Source organism: Pavona decussata, unplaced genomic scaffold (genome assembly GCF_977016875.1).
Source record: "Pavona decussata unplaced genomic scaffold, jaPavDecu1.1 SCAFFOLD_14, whole genome shotgun sequence".
NCBI classification, from domain to species: domain Eukaryota; kingdom Metazoa; phylum Cnidaria; class Anthozoa; order Scleractinia; family Agariciidae; genus Pavona; species Pavona decussata.
In genome coordinates this window covers 2113362-2136954 of record NW_028145437.1, presented here as the reverse complement: position 1 = coordinate 2136954, position 23593 = coordinate 2113362, and the positions used below count along the sequence as shown (strand labels likewise).

Genomic DNA, 23593 nt, shown 5'->3' with positions numbered 1-23593 from the left:
ATGCAATGTTGAGCCCGTGTAAGAAAAAAGGCCTTGTGGACTTCAACATTGTGTTGACTTCTTTGGTCAGTCACACTAAATTAGCAAAGTTAACCTTCGAGGTGCTTTGTAGCATTTGTTCCAAGGTCTTTTTGTTCACCATTGCGGCTCTATGATGTTATCTTCCTTCAGTATGAATGCAACTGATTATTAGAATTTTAAATTAACAAGTTTAATTTTGAAAATGGGTTCGCCCTGAACTTCTCCCACTCTAACTTTTCAATTTGTCTAAAACTCTGCAATGTGGCCACTCAAAATGTACCGAGCAAACAGTATTGTCATGGGTTGTCGGTTACTTTGTTTCTCGATATTGTTTAACTTATTTATTTGTTTGTTTGTTTCTTTTTGAACTGCTTTTTTGTTGTGGTTCTTAGATTGTTTGTTGGCTTGTCTTCCCTTATTTGTCTCTTTTAATAGTTTGAAATTAGGAAACCTCTAGAGAGAACCTTCAACTCATTAAATGCAAAAAGGGTATTTTTTCGCTTAGGGGAATTTATTGTTCTTGAACATACACTAATGAATGGATAACAATTTTTAGTGTTGATTAGTATACATGGCAGTGTAAAATTACTGGCATGTCCTTAACTTGTTTACAGAGTGCTTTAAGATTACAAAGTGCTCCACTTAAAATGACGTACTCACTCAGGCTCCCAAAAGGCCTTATGGCTCCACTAGGCTCACTCTAGGACTTCATTTAGCCACAATCAGGATTTTTGACGGACTCCGGACTCCATGGCATATATTTTGGACCCTAGAGCTTCAAAGAACCCCTTCTCCTTCTTCGCCTTCCCTCCCCTCCCGCCGCCCCTTTGGGACCCTGCGTATTGACGTTAACTACAAACTGAGGTAGTCAAACGGACTTCCTGGCAAAAATTTTGCAAAACAGAGATTGTTAAGTCATGAAAGTTATGCAAGCCTAACAGTTGCAAGCTCACTTTTACATCAAACCGCTTGTGAAAATTTTTCTGGCCATTATGCGCGGCTAGTTTCTAATTACATAAAGAAAAACTCTCGGTTATGTTGAAAGATAATAACACTGAGGAAAATTTTCAATGCGCCTTCTCTTTGTGGAGCTGACCCCGGCTGTCGTTCATCCTTGGCAAGTGCCTCTGGCCTTTCTTGATCATCTTCATTCCTGTCTTCATTATACGTTTCAGACGCTTGTCTTCGTGTGGTAAATCATGCTCCAGCATCTTTTGACGTAATTTTTCCTTCATCCGCCTGACGTCATTGGGGTGAAGGGGTCCTCCGTTGCCGTGGTGACGCTTGTGGAACTCTTTATGATGCATACGGTGCGCGTGGCGTTTAGCCTCATCCTCGTGCCATTTACGATGAGGCCCGTGTCTTTTGTGGCCTCGTTTTTCCTTCCCCGCAATGTGAGCCTCAACCTCTGCGTCATTTTTGACTTTCGCTTTCGGCTTGGCTTCATCCTGAAACAAAAACAAAATTCGTATCACTCTTTTGATCCGTAAAGCTGAAGACACCTTGTCAAGAGTTTTGTTTGCGCATCTTGGAACATCAGTAAGTTAACTGCTGAGGTAATGCCGGGAACCTTTTTCAACCTTCCCCAGTCTAGAGGAGGTTAACAACAAGCACTTGACAATTGAATTTTGCGTGTTCATGTTCGTAAAAGCAAATTTTAGTATGCAAATATGATAACAGCATTTAGCATGCCTGTTTTCAAGTTATTGGTGACGAAACAGTTTAGCTATAGACCCTTATCTCGCCAACTTTTCAACAACATCTTGGAGTTGGAACTGTTTTGAAACATATGCGCTAGAAAGGAGGCCTATAAAGACAGGATTATCGTCAAACTCGGACTGAAGCAATAACTATCGTTATCCTGTTGGTTTTGGAGTTTTGCTGTGTGCAAGCACCTGCTTGCCAAACTTTTGGAGTTTCACAACATGAGCCCATCTTATTTTTGCTATGTGCAGCTCAGTATTACCATTAGTTCATTATAACCTTTCATTTCGTGTGAAGCTCAGTATTACCATTAGTTCGTTATAACCTTTCATATCGTTCATAACATATTTCAAGGTTTCCTTCGTTTTGAACACAATTCTGTACATTGAATGAAAGGGTTGAAAATAATATGAAAAGAAGCTACTGGAATACTAAAACACGATTTAGTACACCCAAAAATGCAAACTGCTATTGAACAAATATTGTACAGTGTATCGCCTCATGTGAAATCAGATCATGTAAAATAAGAACATAAAAGTTGTTCCAGCAAAAGTCTGTACCAGTCAACCAATTTGTCACTGACAGTCAGTTTTAACAAGTTGTCGACAATCGTTAAATGTCAGGCCTTAAGTTGTTCAGAGGGTGTTAAACGCCAACTCAAGCTTAAAACCAGTGAGTTCAAAGTGTTTACCACGGTCTCTCTATTTTGTTAAAAGGTTTTTCTACTGCTAAACTTTCCAAGTATAGTTTGAAAGCAATCAGACTCGAAATTTAGGTCGAAACGAATATCCAGGAAACTACTGATTTGTATTGAACAATCACGAAAACAGAATTTAGAACTGAACCTAACAATGATTTAACGTAACCCTCCTTTAAACAACTGGACCTTCCTAAGAAGCACTAAAATACTGAAGAATGTTCAACCGTAAGCCATTCATGTTAGCCGCCTTTTAAGGGCCTTTTCTGACACAATTAACTGTAGCGACAACAGACAATATGAGAATTTAGCCTAAAGCTCCTTGATTTCGTATCAGTAAGATTAGAAGTCTAAACCATTTTGTTCAGTAAAAGTTGGTTCATTCACCGTGATACTAAAGACGAATCAGTGGAGCGCTTGACAACATTTGCAATAACCCTCAACAAGAAAAGGCTTTTGTAGACTATGTCATCATTTTATTGAGTTTATCGTGATTATGAGAGCATTATTCGAGCATTTTAATGGAGTTTTTTCCTGGAAAAGGTTTTTTTCTGAGAAAATAAAAGTACATTTAAGAGAAAATGGAAAATAGAATTCGATGAGGATTTTCAGTTACAATTCAAACGCCAAGAAGCTGAGCTCTAATCTGAGCCTAGTAGAGAATGAGGAACGGTATTAGGTTTGAAGAGTCAAAGACGGTAAAAGTTTGTAAAATTTGCTTTGATCTTTCCTTTCGCTTCAGGTTAATTGTCCATTTTTCCCACTAAAATTCTCGGCCTTCCCGAAAAGGTCACTAAAATGCTCGGATGATGCTCACTATACACAAGTGTATTCTATTAATTCTACTGGCAGTAGACTGATCAGTATATTTAGAATAAACGTCGATATAATAATCACTATCAAAGCATTTATTTTATTGACTTTTTCGGCTAGACCAAGCATTTTAGTGGGAAAAATGGAGCATTAACCTGAAGCGAAAGGAAAGATTAAACTTAGACTTGCCTCAACTTGTCTTCTTATGCGCCGAAAGATTGACCGCGGGCGACGATTCAAACGGACTTTGAGAAGGTCTAGATTAAACCAAGCAAAATATCCTTGTTTATACTTAAGAAGGTTATTTTTAGTGTCAGCGCCGTTTTCTCTCCAGATGAATGATCCATCAACTGTGCCTGTCACTTAGGGAAAGTCAGTTCAAGTGTTTCTCGGGCGACGTGGCGTCAACCAATTCTTTCTTCCGTTCAGATTGGCTTTGAATGCTCTCAGAGCGCAAATTCAGGTCAAATAAATGAAGTTTTATGGGAAAGGTTACGTTTATTGTTTTAAGAAGGAAAATACAACTAGTAGAAAGAAGATACAAATATAAATAAGTAGCATAGTTTTGGTCAAAGATCACTGAAAACGGAGCGAAATGTGCCAATCAAGATCCAGGTTGAAACAAAACAAGGCATAAACATCCGGCTAATTTATGTAGAAAGTTCACGTACAGATCATCAAATATGTTCCATGTCTATTAGTTGTTCCAATCCCGTTAACTTAAAATTGATCTACGCCTCAATATTTGAATTACTTAGCTAAAGGGTAGGTTGTACTATATTGTTGATACCGGGTGACCATTACATCCTCAAGGCGCAAACCACTCATAACCACCAACTTTTCACAGCAGCTCATCCAATATTTTTAAACGCCTCTGATCTTTTTATAACTTGAATAATCCGTTCTTTAATTAGGGGTTCTTTGTTGCGTTTGCTTACATAATCAAAGACTGATTATCGCTAAACAGAATATCTTGCTGCTGCAAAACAGGGATCATTCACATTTGAGGGTACCATATCGAGAACTATATCGGAGTATATTTTAGGGCAATCGATAACCTAACTGTCGCCACTAAAAAACTTATCAAGAACTTAAACTAATCAATATACCTACACGCGTCAATTATCCTACAAACTGACTTGACAAACAAGATTCCTTTCAACATTTTAGCCGTTTCTGCATCGCCTTTACGCTGACTTTGTTGACAACTTATGTTTTTATGTTACCCATCAAACGATCGCCATAAAGCCCCCCTTGGCCTTCCAGACCGCAGACAGAAGGAATGAGAATAAAAGTATATGTAAATGGAAATATGTCTTCAGACCTTTTCACTTTTGCACAAACTCATGCCTGCTCAATAAAACGCATTAACAAGTTGCATTTTGCAAGGACTGCCGCTCACCATTTCTAAGATTTCTTCAAAAACTTTCTCATCTTGACGTTCGGCGTACTCGCAATATTCGTACTCTCTAAAGAGAACGTTTTTTGTGTCGGAAAGTACTGAAAGAGTCTCACAAGCGTAGGTCAGTTGTAGTCGATTGCATTTGCATAAAGTTCTCTCAGTGTCATTGCAAACTGACCATAACCGTCTTATCCATGTGCGTTTTGATTCACACATAAAGTGAGCTTAATGTTTCACAAAAACAGCTACTGTATTTACTGTGAGTAGAAATGAGGCGCACAATTGAATGATAAATGCGTTGCGCAAAATAACTTCACTGTATTGCTTTCGTAAACAGATTACGAAGCGACGAACCCTTTCAAGCATGCCGAATACCAGAAAAGGGTAGCGCAATTTTTTGCTGAAGTCTAGTAAATCGGCTTTCGCGCTGTTTCATTGTTAGCTCATAGACTAGAAGCGATCTTTCAACAACGAGTAACTGCCGTTTGAAATATTGCTTGGGCTGTTGTGAAAAACGGATCTTACACACTGAATTTCCGTAATGTAAAACAACTTCAAACATAATTGTCCGCGTTCGAGCCAAATCTCAAAACGCTAGTTTTAACATCTGGCGCGTTCACCGAGTTTTAACAGCAAGCAGCGGGTTTCTATAGTCACTTCGTAACTAACTAGGGACCCATTCTGTTTCTAAGCAATTCACTTAGTTACTATACCTGTATCGGAGTGGCGTCGTTATTGACGTGGGTTTCACCGACATTTGCTTTTGAGGCTCGATGCGCTTCTCGCATCACTTTATGCTTGGCAATGTGCTCTCTCCGAGCTTCCCGATCATGCTCGACTCTGGATCTTTTGTGCTCTTTTCGTCCTTTAGCAAATGCGAACGAAACGCAGACAAGAAACAGCAAAGCGATACACAAGAACTTCATCATCAAGACCTGTTTCCCACAACTTGACAAAGAACTCAAGTCTTTAAAATATTCACGCAAAGGATAATTTATTACGATTTTGACTGACGCAGGTGCAACTTGAAAAGAGCCTCTGGGATTACGTCACATCCGAAAATTATGGACTTTGCCTTTTAAGTTTGCCGACTATTCAATTACAGGAGAAAGGAAAAATACAACAATGAATATAGTTCAATGGCCTTTATTTTAGAACTTCAGCAGAAAAGGTAAAAAAAGCAGTGAAAAGAACGGTTCTCCTTTTAATTTTTGGAGCACAAACAAGGAAAACTTGTCGCACACCAAAAGGCTGAGTCTGTCACTGTTCTTTCTTTCATTTTAGCTTTCGAAAAGAACGAAAAGTTGGAACAAAAAACATAACATTGTATTATTCAAATGTGTGCCTTACGGTATTTTAAATAAACTATCCGCCAGCGTTCAAACTTCAGTTCTTAATTGATCGCTTCCGTGACTCATTTCTTGGTCTAGAATAGCTGGAAAAAATAAAACAGAGAAAATGTGTCTATCAGTGCGGTCTTTAAAACTAAAAAATATCGTTTGAGCAGACGAAAAGAAATTCGTTTCACCAAAAAGAAAGGGACGGAAAAATTAACCGAAGGAAAGGCTGATCTTTTCTAGAAACAGCATGAGGTCCTTTAATTAGTGAAATATTGATCGAGTTCTATTTATCTATTTATTTATTTTTCGTCCGGTCCAACATTCAATAAAAAAAATTTTGAAAGGAATAGAGAATTTAAGCTAAATGTAAATGGAAGGTTTACAGATTAAAGAATGTCTTAGCACGTATGCATGGAAAGGAGAGGGGCTCATCTAGTGTAATACTGTGCCCCTTGGCTAAATTATAGTGATTACAACACAGAAAGCATCATTATTATTTTAATGAGAAATCCGGGAGATATAACTACGCATAATTATTGCAAATAAAAGCAGTATATTCTCGTTAATACTGGTCACAGTAGTGTTCCTTTAGTGCCTAATTCCTCGCGAAGCGAGGTTAATAAATTTGTCGGGCCGAGCCGGCCCGAGCGGAGCTATTCGAGCGAAAAATATATATATCTTATTCGATGGTTTTACATATAATACGCGCGGATATTTTGCGAGTTGCGTAGTATTTTTCCGAGCCCCGAAGGGGCGAGGAAAAATACAAGCAATGAGCAAAATGTCCGCGAGTATTATATGTAAAACCATCGAATAAGAGATTTATTATTCCACTACAAAAAGATTTTGTTATTTTGGCTTCTCTGTTTTGGTAACAGTTTTCAAATACACCCGACATCAACTGTCCATCGGTATATGGCGCGTACGAATGATGTAAACAACACAGAAAGCCAGTTAAATGTCTTTAATTTGATTAGATAAAATGAAAAGATAAATGACAAGTGATTGGCATGCTAAAAACTTGTTTTCGAGTCTGCATTGTTTCAAAAACTATTCTTCGTCCAGTCCGGACATTGTTGCTCCTTTTTTCTGCCTTTTCCGTCCGTATTCGCTGTTGTAAACCGGTCAAACCGGGACACTACAGTGTATTACGGTCTCATATTTTGCGCGTTCTCTTGACCTTATTTGGTGAAATGACATAATAGTGGAATAATAAATTTATATATGTCTATATATGTTTATATCTTTGAAGGTGTCCGCACAATGACGTCAGACTGTCTGGCGTTGTCTGGAGCAAAATTTGCATACATGGAAAAAAATATGCGTGCATGATCAAATTTCAACTGCAATGTCCATCAATATTCACTGGACACAGAACTATCTCTCCAGAATCTTTTCCCTTTCTTTTAGAAATCTTTTTTGTGAAAGAGTGCATTAAAGACCATTGTGGCCGCGGTCAATAATTTTCCGTGGGAAATAAATTCATCGAACGTCGCGTCAGAAAGGGTGTCAGTAAAACGCGGGGTCGGGGCCGGGGTCGGGGTCGGGGTCGGGGTCGGGGTCGGGGTCATTTTTTTTTTCTCCTTTTTTTTCTTTATTTTTTTCTTTTTTTTTTTTCAACATCACAGGTCATTTGTGGGTCAAATAAGGATTAAAGCCAACGTAAAAAAGTGAAGTCACTAAAGCTTACTAGCTTAGGGAAGGTCATCGGTGACAACACTCGATACAGTTCCGTATTCTGGCGGACTTTGGTTCCGTGAATTGACTACATTTTATTCTTGCAAGAAACGAAATGAGGCAAAAAATACAAGGCACGAGACAATATATTTCCTTGAACTAACAAATTCGTGAACTAGAATGTGCATGAACTTACTATGAACACCCCCGCCGCCTTCCATGATCGTGCTCGTTTATTTCCGAGAATGAAATAAACATGCGTTCGAATTCCTTTGTAAAGCTCGGCATTTGATGGAATGTAGAGCATTTCTCTGGAAATCTTTCCGAAAAAGACGCATTGACTGACAAAAAAAAGATTCAAAATACTTTAGAGACAATTGTTATTCTTGAAATACTTGTGCAGTAAAATAAAGCACAATTCATAGTTTTATACCATCAATAAACTAGGGAAATTTCTACGAGAACTCTGAAATCTCATTGCCGACATCAAAACTGACATGTAAATCGGTCAGTGTAAAATGCAGACTGCAGACTGCAGACTGCAGACTGCGGACTGGGGGTAAAATGCAGACTGAACACTGCAGACCAGGGGTAAAATGCAGACTAAATTAAATTAAATTTTGTTCGGTTGGGCAGGTTATATCCCGGAAAGTATTCATTCCTTTTAAACCGTGAGAACTGTTTTCATTTTCTACGATTGAGTTTCGCAATCGCTAAATTCCTTTCTCGTTATCTGCGCAACAGAAATCTTTTCATATTTGAATTCTACATTTACTCGGCTTTCAATAGAGACAAAAATGAGCTCGATAGGACATATATTTACCGAGATACGAATTTTTGAGTTTTCTGTACTCGGTTTGTTTACAACGTAATTAACACACGGCGGACGGTAGTAAAATGCATCCATCCCCGCACTTTAAAATTCACCGATATATTTCGAAAGCACATCGTCAAATGCATTTTTTTTTTCAAAACTAAAACATTTAAATATTTTGTTGAGCGGTTTTTCTCTTTTTATTTCGAAGCGAATTCATGGAGAAATAATTTTTGAAAGTATTGGAAGAAGTAGGGCGCCGTCCCCAAAAGTCACGCAATGAAATCCGTTTTTTTTCGCAAGCAGTCAAATTCCTTTTTCGCTAACAACGCTACATGTATCTTTTTGGAATTCTTATTAACTTTCTATACAGACCAAAATCACTTCGAGTGTTTTACAGTCAACCCAGGTCACGCGTGAACGATATTTTTGAAATTTGAACGGAGTTTTGAAATTAACATGTCAGTTTTCAAAATCGCCAACGAGATTTCAGAGTTCCCGTATAAATTTCCCTAGCTTATTGACAGTAAAAAACTATGAATTTTTCTTTACATTGCAAAATTGAATATTTCAAGAATAACAATTGTTTCCCAAGTATTTTGAATCTTTTTTTCAGTTAATGCGTCTTTTTCGGAACGACTTCCAGAGAGATGTCCAACATTTCATTCACACGTCGGACATTACAAAGAGAAATTCGAATGTTCATTTCATTCTTGGAATTACTGTTCACGTGTGACCTGGAGTGACTGTAACTTTAAAAAGATAGTCTTTATAATTTAGTCTGCATTTTACCCCTAGTCTGCATTTTACCCCCAGTCTGCAGTCTGCAGTCTGCATTTTACACTGACCGCATGTAAATAGGCCTTATCACGGTTTTCGACGCCATTTTGACGAGTAGGCAAACAGGCTTGAAATAACAGTGCCTTGTATGGAAATCCGATGTCAAATAATTTTCATAAAACATCGCTGCTGAAAAATTTATGAATTGTCTTTTTCGGAAAGATTCGAATTCCAGAGAAATGTTCTACAGTCCATTCAAATGCCGAGCTTTACGGGTGTCAGTAAAACGCGGGGTCGGGGTCGGGGCCGGGGCCGCGGTCGGGGTCGGGGTCGGGGTCGGGGTCGGGGTAATTTTTTTCTTTTTTTTTTCTTTCTTTTTTTTTTTTCAACATCACAGGTCATTTGTGGGTCAAATAAGGATTAAAGCCAATGTAAAAAAGTTAAGTCTCTAAAGCTTACTAGCTTAGGATAGGTCATCGGTGACAACACTCGATACCGAGTTCCGTATTCTGGCGGACTTTGGTTCCGTGAATTGACTACATTTTATTCTTCCAAGAAACGAAATGAGGCAAAAAATACAAGGTACGAGACAATATATTTCCTTGAACTAACAAATTCGTGAACTAGAATGTGCATGAACTTACTATGAACACCCCCGCCGCCTTCCATGATCATGCTCGTTTATTTCCAAGAATGAAATAAACATGCGTTCGAATTCCTTTGTAAAGCTCGGCATTTGAATGGAATGTAGAACATTTCTCTGGAAATCTTTCCGAAAAAGACGCATTGACTGACAAAAAAAAAAGATTCAAAATACTTTAGAGACAATTGTTATTCTTGAAATACTTGTGCAGTAATATAAAGCAAAATTCATAGTTTTATACCGTCAATAAACTAGGGAAATTTCTACGAGAACTCTGAAATCTCATTGCCGACATCAAAACTGACATGTAAATAGGCCTTATCACGGTTTTCGACGCCATTTTGACGAGTAGGCAAACAGGCTTGAAATAACAGTGTTTGTATGGAAATCCGATGTCAAATAATTTTCATAAAACATCACTGCTGAAAAATTTATAAATTGTCTTTTTCGGAAAAATTCGAATTCCAGAGAAATGTATTAAATTCCATTCAAATGCCGAGCTTTACAAAGGAATTCGAACGCATGTTTATTTCATTCTCGGAAATAATAGTCACGCGTGACATGGATTGACTGTAACAAACGAGCACGATCATGGAAGGCGGCGGGGGTGTTCATGAGTTCATGCACATTCTAGTTCAAGACTTTATTAGTTCAAGGAAATATATTGTCTCGTAGAAGAATAAAAGGTAGTCAATTCAAGGAACCAAAGTCCGCCAGAATACGGAACTGTATCGAGTGTTGTCACAGATGACCTATCCTAAGCTAGTAAGCTTTAGAGACTTAACTTTTTTACATTGGCTTTAATCCTATTTGACCCACAAATGACCTTTGATGTTGAAAAAACAAAAAAAGACAAAAAAAAGAAAAAGAAAAAAAATGACCCCGACCCCGACCCCGACCCCGCGTTTTACTGACACCCGAGCTTTACAAAGGAATTCGAACGCATGTTTATTTCATTCTCGGAAATAATAGTCACGCGCCGTGACATGGATTGACTGTAACAAACGAGCACGATCATGGAAGGCGGCGGGGGTGTTCATGAGTTCATGCACATTCTAGTTCAAGAATTTATTAGTTCAAGGAAACATATTGTCTCGTAGAAGAATAAAAGGTAGTCAATTCACGGAACCAATGTCCGCCAGAATACGGAACTGCATCGAGTGTTGTCACCGATGGGCAATTAACGGTTGGCATAATATGCGAAAGAATTCCTTCTAACATAATGTGATTTTTGAAGCGACTCGTGCGTTCCATTATTGTGGTCGTGGAAGCGAGATGTCCCGCTTCCACTGCTTATGGCGATAGAAGCGAAACATCTAGCTTCTATGACCACAATAAATAAACATTTTTCCGGTGAAAGAAGCGAGTTGTTTCGCTTCCTACAACCAATGGGCGACAAGAAGCGAAACGTCTCGCATCCACACTCACAATAAATAAACAGTTTTGTCAGGTGAAAGAAGCGAGTTGTTTCGCTTCCTACAACCAATGGGCGACAAGAAGCGAAACGTCTCGCATCCACACTCACAATAAATAAACAGTTTTGTCAGGTGAAAGAAGCGAGTTGTTTCGCTTCCTACAACCAATGGGCGACAAGAAGCGAAACGTCTCGCATCCACACTCACAATAAATAAACAGTTTTGTCAGGTGAAAGAAGCGAGTTGTTTCGCTTCCTACAACCAATGGGCGACAAGAAGCGAAACGTCTCGCATCCACACTCACAATAAATAAACAGTTTTGTCAGGTGAAAGAAGCGAGTTGTTTCGCTTCCTACAACCAATGGGCGACAAGAAGCGAAACGTCTCGCATCCACACTCACAATAAATAAACAGTTTTGTCAGGTGAAAGAAGCGAGTTGTTTCGCTTCCTACAACCAATGGGCGACAAGAAGCGAAACGTCTCGCATCCACACTCACAATAAATACACAGTTTTCCGGTGAAAGAAGCGAGTTGTTTCGCTTCCTACAACCAATGGGCGACAAGATAAATAAACTCGCAATAAATAAACAGTTTTGTCAGGTGATAAAAATTCGCGCATTAGTTTTGCAGTGGTTGGGTGAAGCCTGGGCACTAGATGCTAAGGTACTCTTCCAGTCGAGATTGCACGTGGTTTCATCCTGTTCCGTTCGTGGAGATATATGCCGACTTAATGCGCCCTATTTGTACCACGACTGTAATGAGCAAAGCCTTTCTTATATATTCAGGTAAGGTAGCTTATTTTTTCCCTCTTTAATATCTTCAAGCCGGACAAGATAGACTTGAAAAAGCCCCTTTGAATCGTAAAGTTGACGGGGGCATATGCTGTCTACTTTGTCGATTTGGATACCGAAATTGTTAAACAAGCTATATCTTCAAACGACGATCGGCAGACCACATACAACTAAATGCTTGTAAAGTCAGAGGACTCAGAGGCATACTGAATTCTACGAACATAACCGTAGCTTTGCACCGGGGGGTTGTGTCTCTGTGTAGAAGTGTGTGTGTGTGTGGGAGGGTACTCTTCGGAATTCTTGATTGGGGTTTGCTGCTCTGTTCTCCAAATCCTGATCCTATTTCAGATCAAAACAGGTCATTTTCCACACCCGTTTTTAGCCCTGAGTGCAAAGCTTGGCATCGAAATCAACGGAGGTGAACACCATGCAACCAAAGAATGGGCAAAATTCAGCCCGAATGATATACTTTCAGTTACTTTGCCTTCTCCCTTATTCACTTTGACTTGAGAATACGCTCTCGTAGTTCCCTTGAAAACCATACACGATTTCAGACCATAATGGTAAAAGTCTATACCCGTTTTCAGACCTAAACGGCTCAAAAACCATACCCTTTGGGGCGGCACATACCTATATGGCTTCTGATAGTAGTGTCTCCCCCCCTCCTTGAAGCTTTGCAATGCGGGTAAATATCCAGTAACATCAACTCAAAATGATCTACGTTTGGAGTCTTTGAATATGATACCAGATTTTTTGATAATACAAGATTACTTCTAATCGTATGCATTTGTACTGGTATTTTCTTTCATCGAAATGTAGTCGTCCTCTCTATGATATCGGTAAACTCGCGCATTGACGAGGTAGCCCTGGAACTAACAGTAATTTTTAAACAACTTCAGTGTAAACCTACAACCTAAATTGGAATGGTTTAAGAATCGTACATGTCTGCTAAACTTTAAACTATGTTGAAAATTCGATAGGCTATATATATGAACTGAAACAGTTCAGTTTTTAATTTGCTTTGCACAATCGTGAAATGAAGTGCTCCAGTTAACTCGAGTTAATAGCCTATATCGACTGGTTCAAGCGGATGTTCGCTTAGGATATCATTCCGATTTAGATTACAATTGCATTGAAGTCGTTAGGTCACCGTTGTTCAGATTGGACCGTTCAGGGCATGTTTACAAGGTGGTTGGGCGACCCATCGGCAACTCTATTTCGCGGGATAATTTGTTTCTAGGTCACAACGTCAAAGTGTAAGCGGCCGTTCAAATTGGGAAGGCTCTAGTTAGGCGAAATACTAGTTGCGGAACCGTGAAGTATAAGCCTTCCTTATATGACTTTGCAAACATAGTTTTAGTGGACAAGCATTAGCCTTTTCTTGTTATGATTGCTATCTAATTACATAGATATGTTTAAAGTTAGATGATTTTTTTGTAAATTGGGAACTATTTAGGTTAACAGACATATTTACCATGCTTAATTGAGTTAATGGCATGTTTGGTGTTATATTCGAAATACATTTGAGTAGCAATACACTGAGGTTAACTCAAGAGAACACAAAATTTAGAGAGATTATCTCCTCACTCGCACGTCTCTTTTTACCTTTTGGTTGAGACACATTAAGTATATTGATTTATATTTACGAGTTTTATAATAACATCCTTATATTTTGCATGCTTTAGAGTACTTTAACATTTTACATTCAGTGATTATGAGTCATTAAGAGTGATTACGTTTTAAAAAAAGAAAACATTTTATGGAGTTTAATAACGCAACGTGATATGTACCACACGTGAAAGAACTATCAGCCTGATTCACGTAATCAAATATTTAGAACTTAAGTCTGTCTAACTTTCATCTGTTCCTTTTTTGATTGGACAGCCAGCAAGAACTTTGGATCCCTTGGGTTCCAACAAGAACACTAAGCTATTTCTCTTAAGGTGTTTACGAGTATTCAGTAAGGTAATATCTTTCTTTATGTCAGCTCCCACAAAAGCTCTGTCAATACAGATCACGTTCCATGAAGGACATGAACGTACAACAAGCGCGGTGATTGGTATTCAAATGATTTATACGCATTTCTCCGTGAAGTTTTAACATGATTTAATTTTGGGTAACCGCCATCGCTATGTACTTGAAGATGACGCGCATTATGAACCAATCACAGCGCTCTGTGTGGATGTGCGCGCCGCGTTGTTTAACAAGCAAAGCGTTTGAGAGTTCAGTTGTCAACATCCATTAAAGCTCCTAAAGACGAAAACGAGTTCCTGTCTTTCACGAAACCAAGCCGAAAACTATTCCTCGTCTTGTTTTACCTTGGAAAAATATTGCTCTTGCCCCTAAGAGTCATTGAATGCGGGACGTTTCGCTTCTTGTCGCCCATTGGTTGTTGGAAGCGAAACAACTCGCTTCTTTCACCTGGCAAAACAGTTTATTTATTGTGAGAGTGGATGCGAGACGTTTCGCTTCTTGTCGCCCATTGGTTGTAGGAAGCGAAACAACTCGCTTCTTTCACCTGACAAAACTGTTTATTTATTGTGAGTGTGGATGCGAGACGTTTCGCTTCTTGTCGCCCATTGGTTGTAGGAAGCGAAACAACTCGCTTCTTTCACCTGACAAAACTGTTTATTTATTGTGAGTGTGGATGCGAGACGTTTCGCTTCTTGTCGCCCATTGGTTGTAGGAAGCGAAACAACTCGCTTCTTTCACCTGACAAAACTGTTTATTTATTGTGAGTGTGGATGCGAGACGTTTCGCTTCTTGTCGCCCATTGGTTGTAGGAAGCGAAACAACTCGCTTCTTTCACCTGACAAAACTGTTTATTTATTGTGAGTGTGGATGCGAGACGTTTCGCTTCTATCGCCATAAGCAGTGGAAGCGGGACATTTCGCTTCCACGACCACAATAATGGAACGCACGAGTAGCTTCAAAAATCACATTATGTTAGAAGGAATTCTTTCGCATATTATGCTTAATACTGCGTTCCCGTCACCGATGACCTATCCTAAGCTAGTAAGCTTTAGAGACTTAACTTTTTTATATTGGTTTTAATCCTTATTTGACCCACAAATGACCTGTGATGTTAAAAAAAAAAAAAGAAAGAAAAAAAAAAAAGAAAAAAATGACCCTGACCCCGACCCCGACCCCGCGTTTTACTGACACCCCGTCAGAAATAGATTTTCAACCGCAAACTAGCCCGTGGAACTACGAAAACACCATGCTCATCAAAAAAAAATTCTTATGCGCCTCTTAATCTCCTCGTTTGATGCTACAATACGAGTAAAGAGGGCTTTCCACCCAGCCCCCGCTTCGCGAGGTTTTGCGAGTCACGTATTTCTAGTTAAACAATTTTTTGTGGGTTTATCCATAATTTCCAGTGGAATATCCTAAATGCTCTGTTACGTTTAAGTCCCTCTGTCAAATAAGCCCCTTTCTTGGGCCTGAAACGGACAAGGTGGAGGGGGAGGGGGAATTTAATAGAGCCGGTGTTGTTCCAAAAGAATGATATTGCCACCACGATCTAGCAATCATACTCAATAACCGAACTTGACTAAAAACCGTCAACTGACACTGTGCCAAAGCCAGTTTCCTTAAAAATTTATCAGGAACGCTGAAAAGCGAATTGCACCGTTTCAGGATATTTTGGCATGGAATCTTTGTTTTTCTGTTTTTGATCCCACTTCCCGACATCAGTTACAATATTCCCCTATGTTATTCAATCCCTTATGGTTTCCCGCATCCAACTGACATAGCACGGCATATTCTTAGTGGACACCCATTCGTGGAACTGGAAAAGTTGCTTGCTATGTCCTATGGCACCCGCCTTGATTGCCAGCTTGCTGTCACATTCCATATCATGATCACCTATAAAGAGTAACATTTGATGTCTTTTAGCTGTCCTTCCGCATTGCTTAAAAGACACTACTACGTGGTCAACAAGTAATACAACGCCTTATTTCTTTTCACAGAGATCCCGAGAATACGTAAGCAGACCTGCGACAAAAGAGTCGATCGTTTTACCGGGCGATCGTGTCTTTCTCAGTACTATGAAATTCTCGCATTAATAAAACCAGTAAGAAAACTTCGCATCGCGGTCTGCTTTCAAAATTACAAGTTAGCCGAATTGCATTTACAGCACAGACCAGTGGCAAACTCCAGTACCCTGTTTCCTCATCTCAGTGTCTTCCTTTGAATAGGTTCCCCTCGGTGTGAACTGAACATTATCACTTACCCACTTACCCTCACCCCCCCCCCCCTCCCCACCACTACCTTATCAGTGGATCAACCCCCCACTTCCCTTATCTTGTTCGTGTTTTCTTATTGTAATTATTCGGGAAATTGCCCCATTTCTTTAATTCTCGTACCACATTCCAAAGGTTCAGAATAAAAGTAAACGGCTTGATACTCTAAAAGCTCAAGAAGGAGATAGTGTGTTCTGCAGTGGGACAAAATTTATAGTGCCTGTTTACACAACAGCGACACTTGCACTTGAGATTCAAACCCACTGAATGAAGATGCTGTTTGTTTGTTTGTTTTTTTTAATTAAGTCTGCAGAAATCATAGACTAAAAAACAATATTACGGACAGGTATAATAACTTATTACTCCCTAACAGAGTACAATGTATGGTATCATTTTTTTATTGACAAGTATTAAATGTTTGAATAATAATTATAAAAAAATTAATAGTCATCAACAAATAAATAAAACTATAACCTGGCAAGAGTCCTATGTAAGTGTGACATGAATGTTTGTCCACGACTTAAAGGGCCCTAGTCAGCCACACCTTTGTTTTTGTTTATATGCGAGAGTTTGGCTATTATATTTTATTCGGAGCATGTCGAAATGAACGAAATCACTGTGAAACTACTAAAGATAATGAAACATACTTTCAGGAACACAACTTACAGTAAAGCATTAAGATTTCGCTTCACCATGCAATATCAATAATTTCGATGGCATCGAAAATGGAGGAGGCTGACTAGGGTCCTTTAAGGGAACCAGAACCTCATTCTTTGGATGTTGCTCGGGTGTATTTTCATCACAGAGACACAAAAACAAAACTGGTACTTTTATTTCCACATCTACTGGCGATTTTGGTCAAATGGTAAACAAATTTATCATACCCAAATAGCCCTCACTGTAGTAGCTACTTCTTTAGGCCTTTTGAACAGAACCTAAGTTAACCCGACAAGGCGGAAGTGGGAATAAAATCCCCCCCCCCCCCCCCCACCTATTAACTAAGGGACTACTGTATCCTTTAGAGGAACTACAAGTTCAGTTTGAGGAATCAATTGACAAATACATAACTAAATAATGTACTTTATTGTAGTACACGTGCTACACGGTCTTATCTGTTCCTTTGTAAGCTTCTGTACCGATAACCTTAGAGAAACTTGTCCGAACAATTTTTAAAAATACTCTTCACTTTTGGTTCCTCACCTGTCATTTATATTAATTTCTAAACATCATAACTAGAAAATCGGATGGTTAACTTGGCCTCCATCCTCAATCGCTACCTCAAAATTATTCAAAATAAATTAATAAATTTTTTCTATACAAGAATGTAATTATAACAATCTCTGAAGTTCAAATTCAACCAACCGTTTCGCTTTTCACTGCCGTCAATCACTAGAGCGGACCTCTTAGAAAACAACGTTTGGCTCCACAGGGTCGAAAGGTCGAGTTCGTGCACTGTGATTGGCGGATTTTGATCCACTTTGTCGGTTTCTGTATTTTTTGTGGTCAGTCGCAGTCCAGCCTGGGTCAGTCGGTTGTCGCCGTAATTATGATTGACGGCAGTAAAATACACAAATCGTTAGCTGGGGTTGAAGTTTAGAGTCCGTATGTTATTGAAAGGCGCAGTAAATATAAATAACTCAATTAACCAAAAAATATTGAACCTAAATAAATGCAAAACACCCTTGCAAAATGGTTTAAAGTACCAGGCAAACAAACCCTTACATCTTGGCACTTTAAATAACACTTTAACTCAAATAGCAATAAATGGTATTTGAAATATAAGCTAAATCTCACAAATATTTAACTAAGTTCACTCTACCAAAAACCTCAAATCACTGTATTGCAACTTTTTCTACTCAGAGCTGTGGTCCTTTAGTTGCTGTCAGAATTTAGGTTTTGAAGTGAAATGAACAGTTGGGCTGGACTTAACAAATCAACATAGAAGTTGTAACAGGGTTCAAACAGAAAATGGGAAAGAAAATTTTGTTACAATTCCATGACTTTTAATCCAATTCGATGACTTCAAAACTGACAGCCGAAGTAAACCGCTAACAACAGGACTGGTCAAAACAATAAGTGAAATGCCCCACTGGCTGAACGTGTTGATGCTTGGCACAAAGTGTCCTAAATTTCTTTACTTTTCAACCGTCAGCTAAAACAACCTTGTGAAAATTTTCAAATTCCATGACTTTCCATGACCATGTGAACCCTGTGTAAAATTAGCTTCTATAACCTACAATGTATTTGAGTGGAGCACAGGACATAGAGAAGATCTGGGAGCCAAGCGCTGTCTCCCAGGATGAGATTGTTTTTTCTCTTCCCCCTATACACCACTTGGGAGCCTTAAAAACCCAAATTGCTCAAAATTAGCTCAAATTTGGCATGTACATGTAGTTCTATATTTATTTTCCAACAGAAGAGTCAGTCTATAACTTTTCTTAAAAGTTATGAGCTTCAAAATGAATTAACCAAAGTGTATGTTTGCTGCTTCCCAAGGCTGTTGACTAACAGGAGCTCAGTAGCCTGGAGAACCCAAGAAAATGCTCCAGGTGCCCTAATGTTTTGCAGCAGCATCTAAAACTTCACATGTTGGGCTCCTAACTTCTCGGCTCTTAGCCTTGCGAGCTACTTGAAATTTTTCTTAGGCAGCAACCTTCAATGATTTAGTTTTTTAGTTCAAATATAATGTGGTTTCTTCATGTTAAGCCCTAACATCGCAAAATAGATACAGAACCACATTCTGGTTTGGTAAGGAGTCTACACCAAGGTAGAGCATATAATTTTGGGTTTTATGAACAAAATGTCCATGAAGCACCGTTTTTGACATAGCCACATCACTGGGTGGACAAATAGTGAAAAATGCTTCAAACTGTACCCCCCCCCCCCCCTCCCCCCAGGGATACAAATATGTTTTTGCTTCTCAAGTTTTAAAATTACTTTACATGTGATGTGTACCATAAAATGCAGAATATAAGCCATGTACAGGCTTATTTCTCATTATTGGTGAGAAGTTTGGGTTTCAAAATTGGTTGTGTTTGACTCATCTTGAAACACTCACTAAGCTAACAGCTTTAAACAGGGAACCCAAGAAATGCATGGACTTAAATTTGGGATGGTTTATGTATCAAATTATTGGATTGATGTTTTTGTCTGAGATGTAAGGGTGGGGGGGGGGGGGGGGGGGCTTATATCCAGAATTAAAGGGAACCTCATTCAACATGCTTAATTGCCACACCTATCATGTGCACTGAACACAGTTCCATAAAGCCTCTTTTCAAGGTTGATGCATAAAGCTAGAGAAAACAAATCTAGCTGCTTATTGAATTGTTAGGTCTTTAAATGACACAGTTTGTTTTGTGTAAAAACTATAACCTGGCAAGAATCCCATGTACGTGTGACTTGAATGTCACTTTCTGGTTGCAGAAATTCTCGCCGTGTTCAAAGTTTTGTTTTCTTTGCTGTTGAAATGAACCAATTTCTAAGGGACTACTCCAGTTAAGAATTTCACAAAATTTTACAGTCCTTTAGAACTGAATACAAGTGACCTATTGAAGAAAATTCAAATAATCTAGTCTAGAGTTTAGCATGCGAACATTGAACATAGGATAACTAAAAATCTCTCACTAAATATAAACATGCCAGACTTTATCTTATATCTTTGAAAATAAATGATGGGAAAAATCTTTTATATCCCACCATGTTGCCATGGCAACAAACTACCTTAACTCAGAACTTGACAGTTTTGGTCACTAGGGATGAACAGTTTAAAAGTAATATTGAATGAGGTATTGCCCAACAGATACTACATTTAATGTTAGAGCCCTGAGGGGGGAGGCCATACACAAACAAGATGCATTTCACCCCATAATGTAACAGGGGTAACAAAATGTACAATAACTATTTTACAGTCATAGGTGAAATTTAGTCTGTGAACTGAATAGGTAGGAATTTTTTGGAAAAAGGGTAGCAAAAACTAAGAAGAAATCCCTGGTAGAAATTACTGCACAAAGATTCCGATTACCATTAATGACATTGTGGACATTCTTTGGTTTTCAGTTGTCTCTGAGGTGAAAAAAGGGGTGTAATTTATAATTTTATGTATGTGAAAGGGGTATTATTGAACTTCCGGGCAGAGCCTCCCCATGCCATATTTAACTTTACTCAGTAGCACCCTCAGTCATGATGCCCAAGTGTTTTGTTGACATAAGTGTGGCATAGGCAGCAAACTTGCACTGTACAACATACCCCTTAAGGCACTGTTACACTAGGCCATTTTTCTTGGAACTTGTCTCACAAGTTTGTTGCAACACAAGTTGAAACGAGCATGTCTCACAATTTTTTTGTTGACACAATTGTTGCATGAAGTAGAAGTCAGTTCTTTGTGCATTGGTGACTGCAACAAAAACATCGCAAGGCACGTTCACTTCAAGGCATTTTACACCAGGCAATGATTCATGCAACTTATGTCACAATGGTGCAACGCAATATTGTGAGACAAGTTGCACAAAAAACTGCCTAGTGCAACAGCCCCCTGGGGGCAGGACTCCCATATAAAAGTGACGGGGTGATTCTCAGAAATTTGGAAAAAAACTTTTAAAAGGTATCAGAATTCTGTTTTGTGGGCGTGGTCTGAAAATTTTTTTAACCCGTTATGATACCACATCAGTTGACTGACATTTACCTTCTCTCATATTTTTTGGCTCTGTACTGTAAAAGGTACCACCATACCTTTGACAGAAGTCATTTTAGATTTTAGCAACCTAAGGGGTACCAAACCACGAATTTTAACCCCTGAAAGGTACGACAATCACCCCTGTTGCTTTTATATTGGTGTCCCCCCCTCCCCAGGGGTAACAAAGCCTTTAGGTAGCTCATTTTTCTTTACCTATGGCTTTACTTTCACATGTAATGTCACAAGACTTGACAGATCGTGTAAACCACAAAACAACAGCTACATTAGCAGCTAAGACCAGCAATGTCAAGAGGAGGCTGTTGGCAAATGTGGGAACAGCAGTCAACTCAAGAGCCTTTCTCCTTCCTAACATGTCCAGATAAAGAGCTCTCATCTCATCTGCGGTACCAATGGCACACAGAATATGGAGAAAGTGATGGCTTTGCCCACAAAAATCGAAAACGCCAGGAATCAGTTTCTCTGGTAATCTGCTACCATTGGCCAAAGCTGCAACGGCGAAGAACATAAATTGACGCTTGAAATATGGAATAGACACGGCGTTGCAATCGATCTCTGATTGGCAATCCCACATTCGGACCCAGTATGGCAAAGTATTAGTGAAGAAAGAAGCCATGAACGTTCCTGTGCGAATTAAAAACTTGTAATCGATCCAGCGATGCCTCGACGCGCAACAGGAATAGATAGATAAACATGACACAATAGTGCAGACGATTACGAAAGTAGAGTATGAACGGAAGATTACCCAGTCTGAATTCAGAGGTCTTGAGTAAAAGTAAAAGGCTTGTCCCGCGGAGAAGGCGTACACGCTGATCGCTGCGTAATCGAAGAAGAAGCAAACGTGGCGAGTCTTGCTTGACATGGAATTGAACAGGTGCGCTCCTGAACTCATGAAAAACATCGCCGATGTACCAATGGCGAAAGAGAGCAAAGGATAAACAAACGCATCTTTAAATGGATTGTGTTCACAAAAGATCAGCACCGATCGAAAAACAAAGAATGCACATGCAACTACATGAGACCAAACGTTGATGGTCTCGTTGCAGCGCGTGAAGATGCTCTCCAAACATTCTCGCGCAGATATCCGGGGTTGTCGATAGCCGGATAAGATGTACGGTTCACGGAACTCAAATGGGACCTGTAAATCTGAAAGATTGAACTTCCCTCGGGGATGATTGCAATTGAGATCTGTGGTTCCTTCGTGGTAGCTTCCCATTTTCAATGTTTCTTCTCAAGATTACACAGACTTTGACCTTTTGGCAATGTTTGAACAATCTCAGACCGCAACGCATGCTCATAAAACAATTGAGGGTTACGTAAATTAAGTTGAGTCAATTACGAAAGAGTGAAATGCCCGTAAATGCTTCTGGTTTCCAAAGAAACATGTCTCCCGATCGTGTTGCTAGAAAGTGAAAGAAATAACTCATTTATTCAAAGAGGAATCAATTTAAATTTTACTTCCGCAGGGCAATATCGGTTTTGTGTGGTTGCCAACGTGATAGGTCACGCAACAGAACGATCATGTGCAACCTATGTTGCGTGACTGCCAGGGCAGAACGCATGTTTTTCCTAAATAAAGGTTTATTTGAGGGATTTTTTGCGAGTTTTGCGAGATACTAAGCACCGATGTGGTTATTTGCTCATTTTTTCAATTTTTAGACAACGGGCCTCTGGAACCAGGGTAAACACATCGGGGATAGTTCTCATTGGACAAACTGCCCGTCATGTCGTACAAATCGCCTTATTTGATATAAACAGCCGCCCATTTGTATTCGTCGAGAAAAACAAAGAAAGAACGTCACTGTTTTAAATCTTAGTTGATGTAATCCAATCTATTTGAACTAGTTAGCCTGCATTTGTTCAGCAGAATCACGCTGTGGTTTCCACCGTATAAAAGCATGGCCTTTTCAGAAATTATTCGGAGGGTTATAAAATAAATGAGCCTTTTTCCAGGTTTCTGCTATATATCAGTTGATAATGCCCTCGGGTTAAAGATTGTCCTCAAAATTTCACAGTTTCCCTCGAATCTTCGCTTCTCTGCAAAACTGTTCGTTTTTCGGGCGATCTTTCCAGCGTTGAGGCCCTGTTCCGATATGCCAGCCGCTTGGAGGGGTTCTGATTTACTAAATATTGCTTGTACCTGAGCTAAACTGATCAGGATTTAGAAGCTCAGAGAATTTTAGAATGAAAACGGTAAAGCTAAAAACACATTTCAAAACTAAATACCAGGATCCTTCTAGTAAGACAATCCGGCTTTTCACACATTCACACATTAAATTACCTTTATTCGTACAAAAAAACGTACTTAGTCCTCTCCTTCGGGCAACATAAGGTCGCAATGATCCTTTTCGGTTTGGACCGTTTCTTGGGTAACACCAGGCAATGATTGCGTAAAGCTTAAAAGCTTTTTATACGTACAACAAAAAAAGACCAGCGAGATTCTTGTTAATGTCAAACATTTCTTCTTTTATTTATTTATTCCTTTTCCCTTCCATTCCTTTTTTTTTTTTTTTTTTTTTTTACATTGTAATAAGAATTTGATTTAAATTTGTTTTTATATC

At 39.1% G+C, this 23593-nt stretch overlaps 2 protein-coding genes across 2 annotated transcripts; both read right to left on the bottom strand.

Moving 5' to 3' along the window:
• Positions 1-511: 511 nt before the first annotated feature.
• On the bottom strand, positions 512-5622 carry LOC146487714 (uncharacterized). The gene is made up of 2 exons (XM_085083985.1): positions 5351-5622; positions 512-1469 (listed from the first exon to the last, which is right to left on the bottom strand). Exons 1-2 carry the CDS (start codon positions 5564-5566, stop codon positions 1089-1091), a joined length of 597 nt encoding a protein of 198 aa, XP_084940111.1. The 5' UTR covers positions 5567-5622; the 3' UTR covers positions 512-1088.
• A 10997-nt stretch (positions 5623-16619) lies between these two features.
• LOC146487713 (membrane progestin receptor gamma-A-like) lies at positions 16620-23393 on the bottom strand. Its single transcript, XM_085083977.1, has 2 exons — positions 17102-23393; positions 16620-16872 (listed from the first exon to the last, which is right to left on the bottom strand). Exon 1 carries the CDS (start codon positions 22246-22248, stop codon positions 21214-21216), a length of 1035 nt encoding a protein of 344 aa, XP_084940103.1. The 5' UTR covers positions 22249-23393; the 3' UTR covers positions 16620-16872; positions 17102-21213.
• Between the last annotated feature and the right edge of the window lie 200 nt (positions 23394-23593).

Excerpts from the sequence above, each read along its gene's own strand:
- LOC146487714 (XM_085083985.1), bottom strand. The coding sequence starts at position 5,566 with ATGATGAAGTTCTTGTGTATCGCTTTGCTGTTTCTTGTCTGCGTTTCG. Across the intron at positions 1,470-5,350 it reads ACGACGCCACTCCGATACAG|GATGAAGCCAAGCCGAAAGC; the intron begins GTATAGTAACTA and ends TTTTTGTTTCAG.
- LOC146487713 (XM_085083977.1), bottom strand. The coding sequence starts at position 22,248 with ATGGGAAGCTACCACGAAGGAACCACAGATCTCAATTGCAATCATCCC.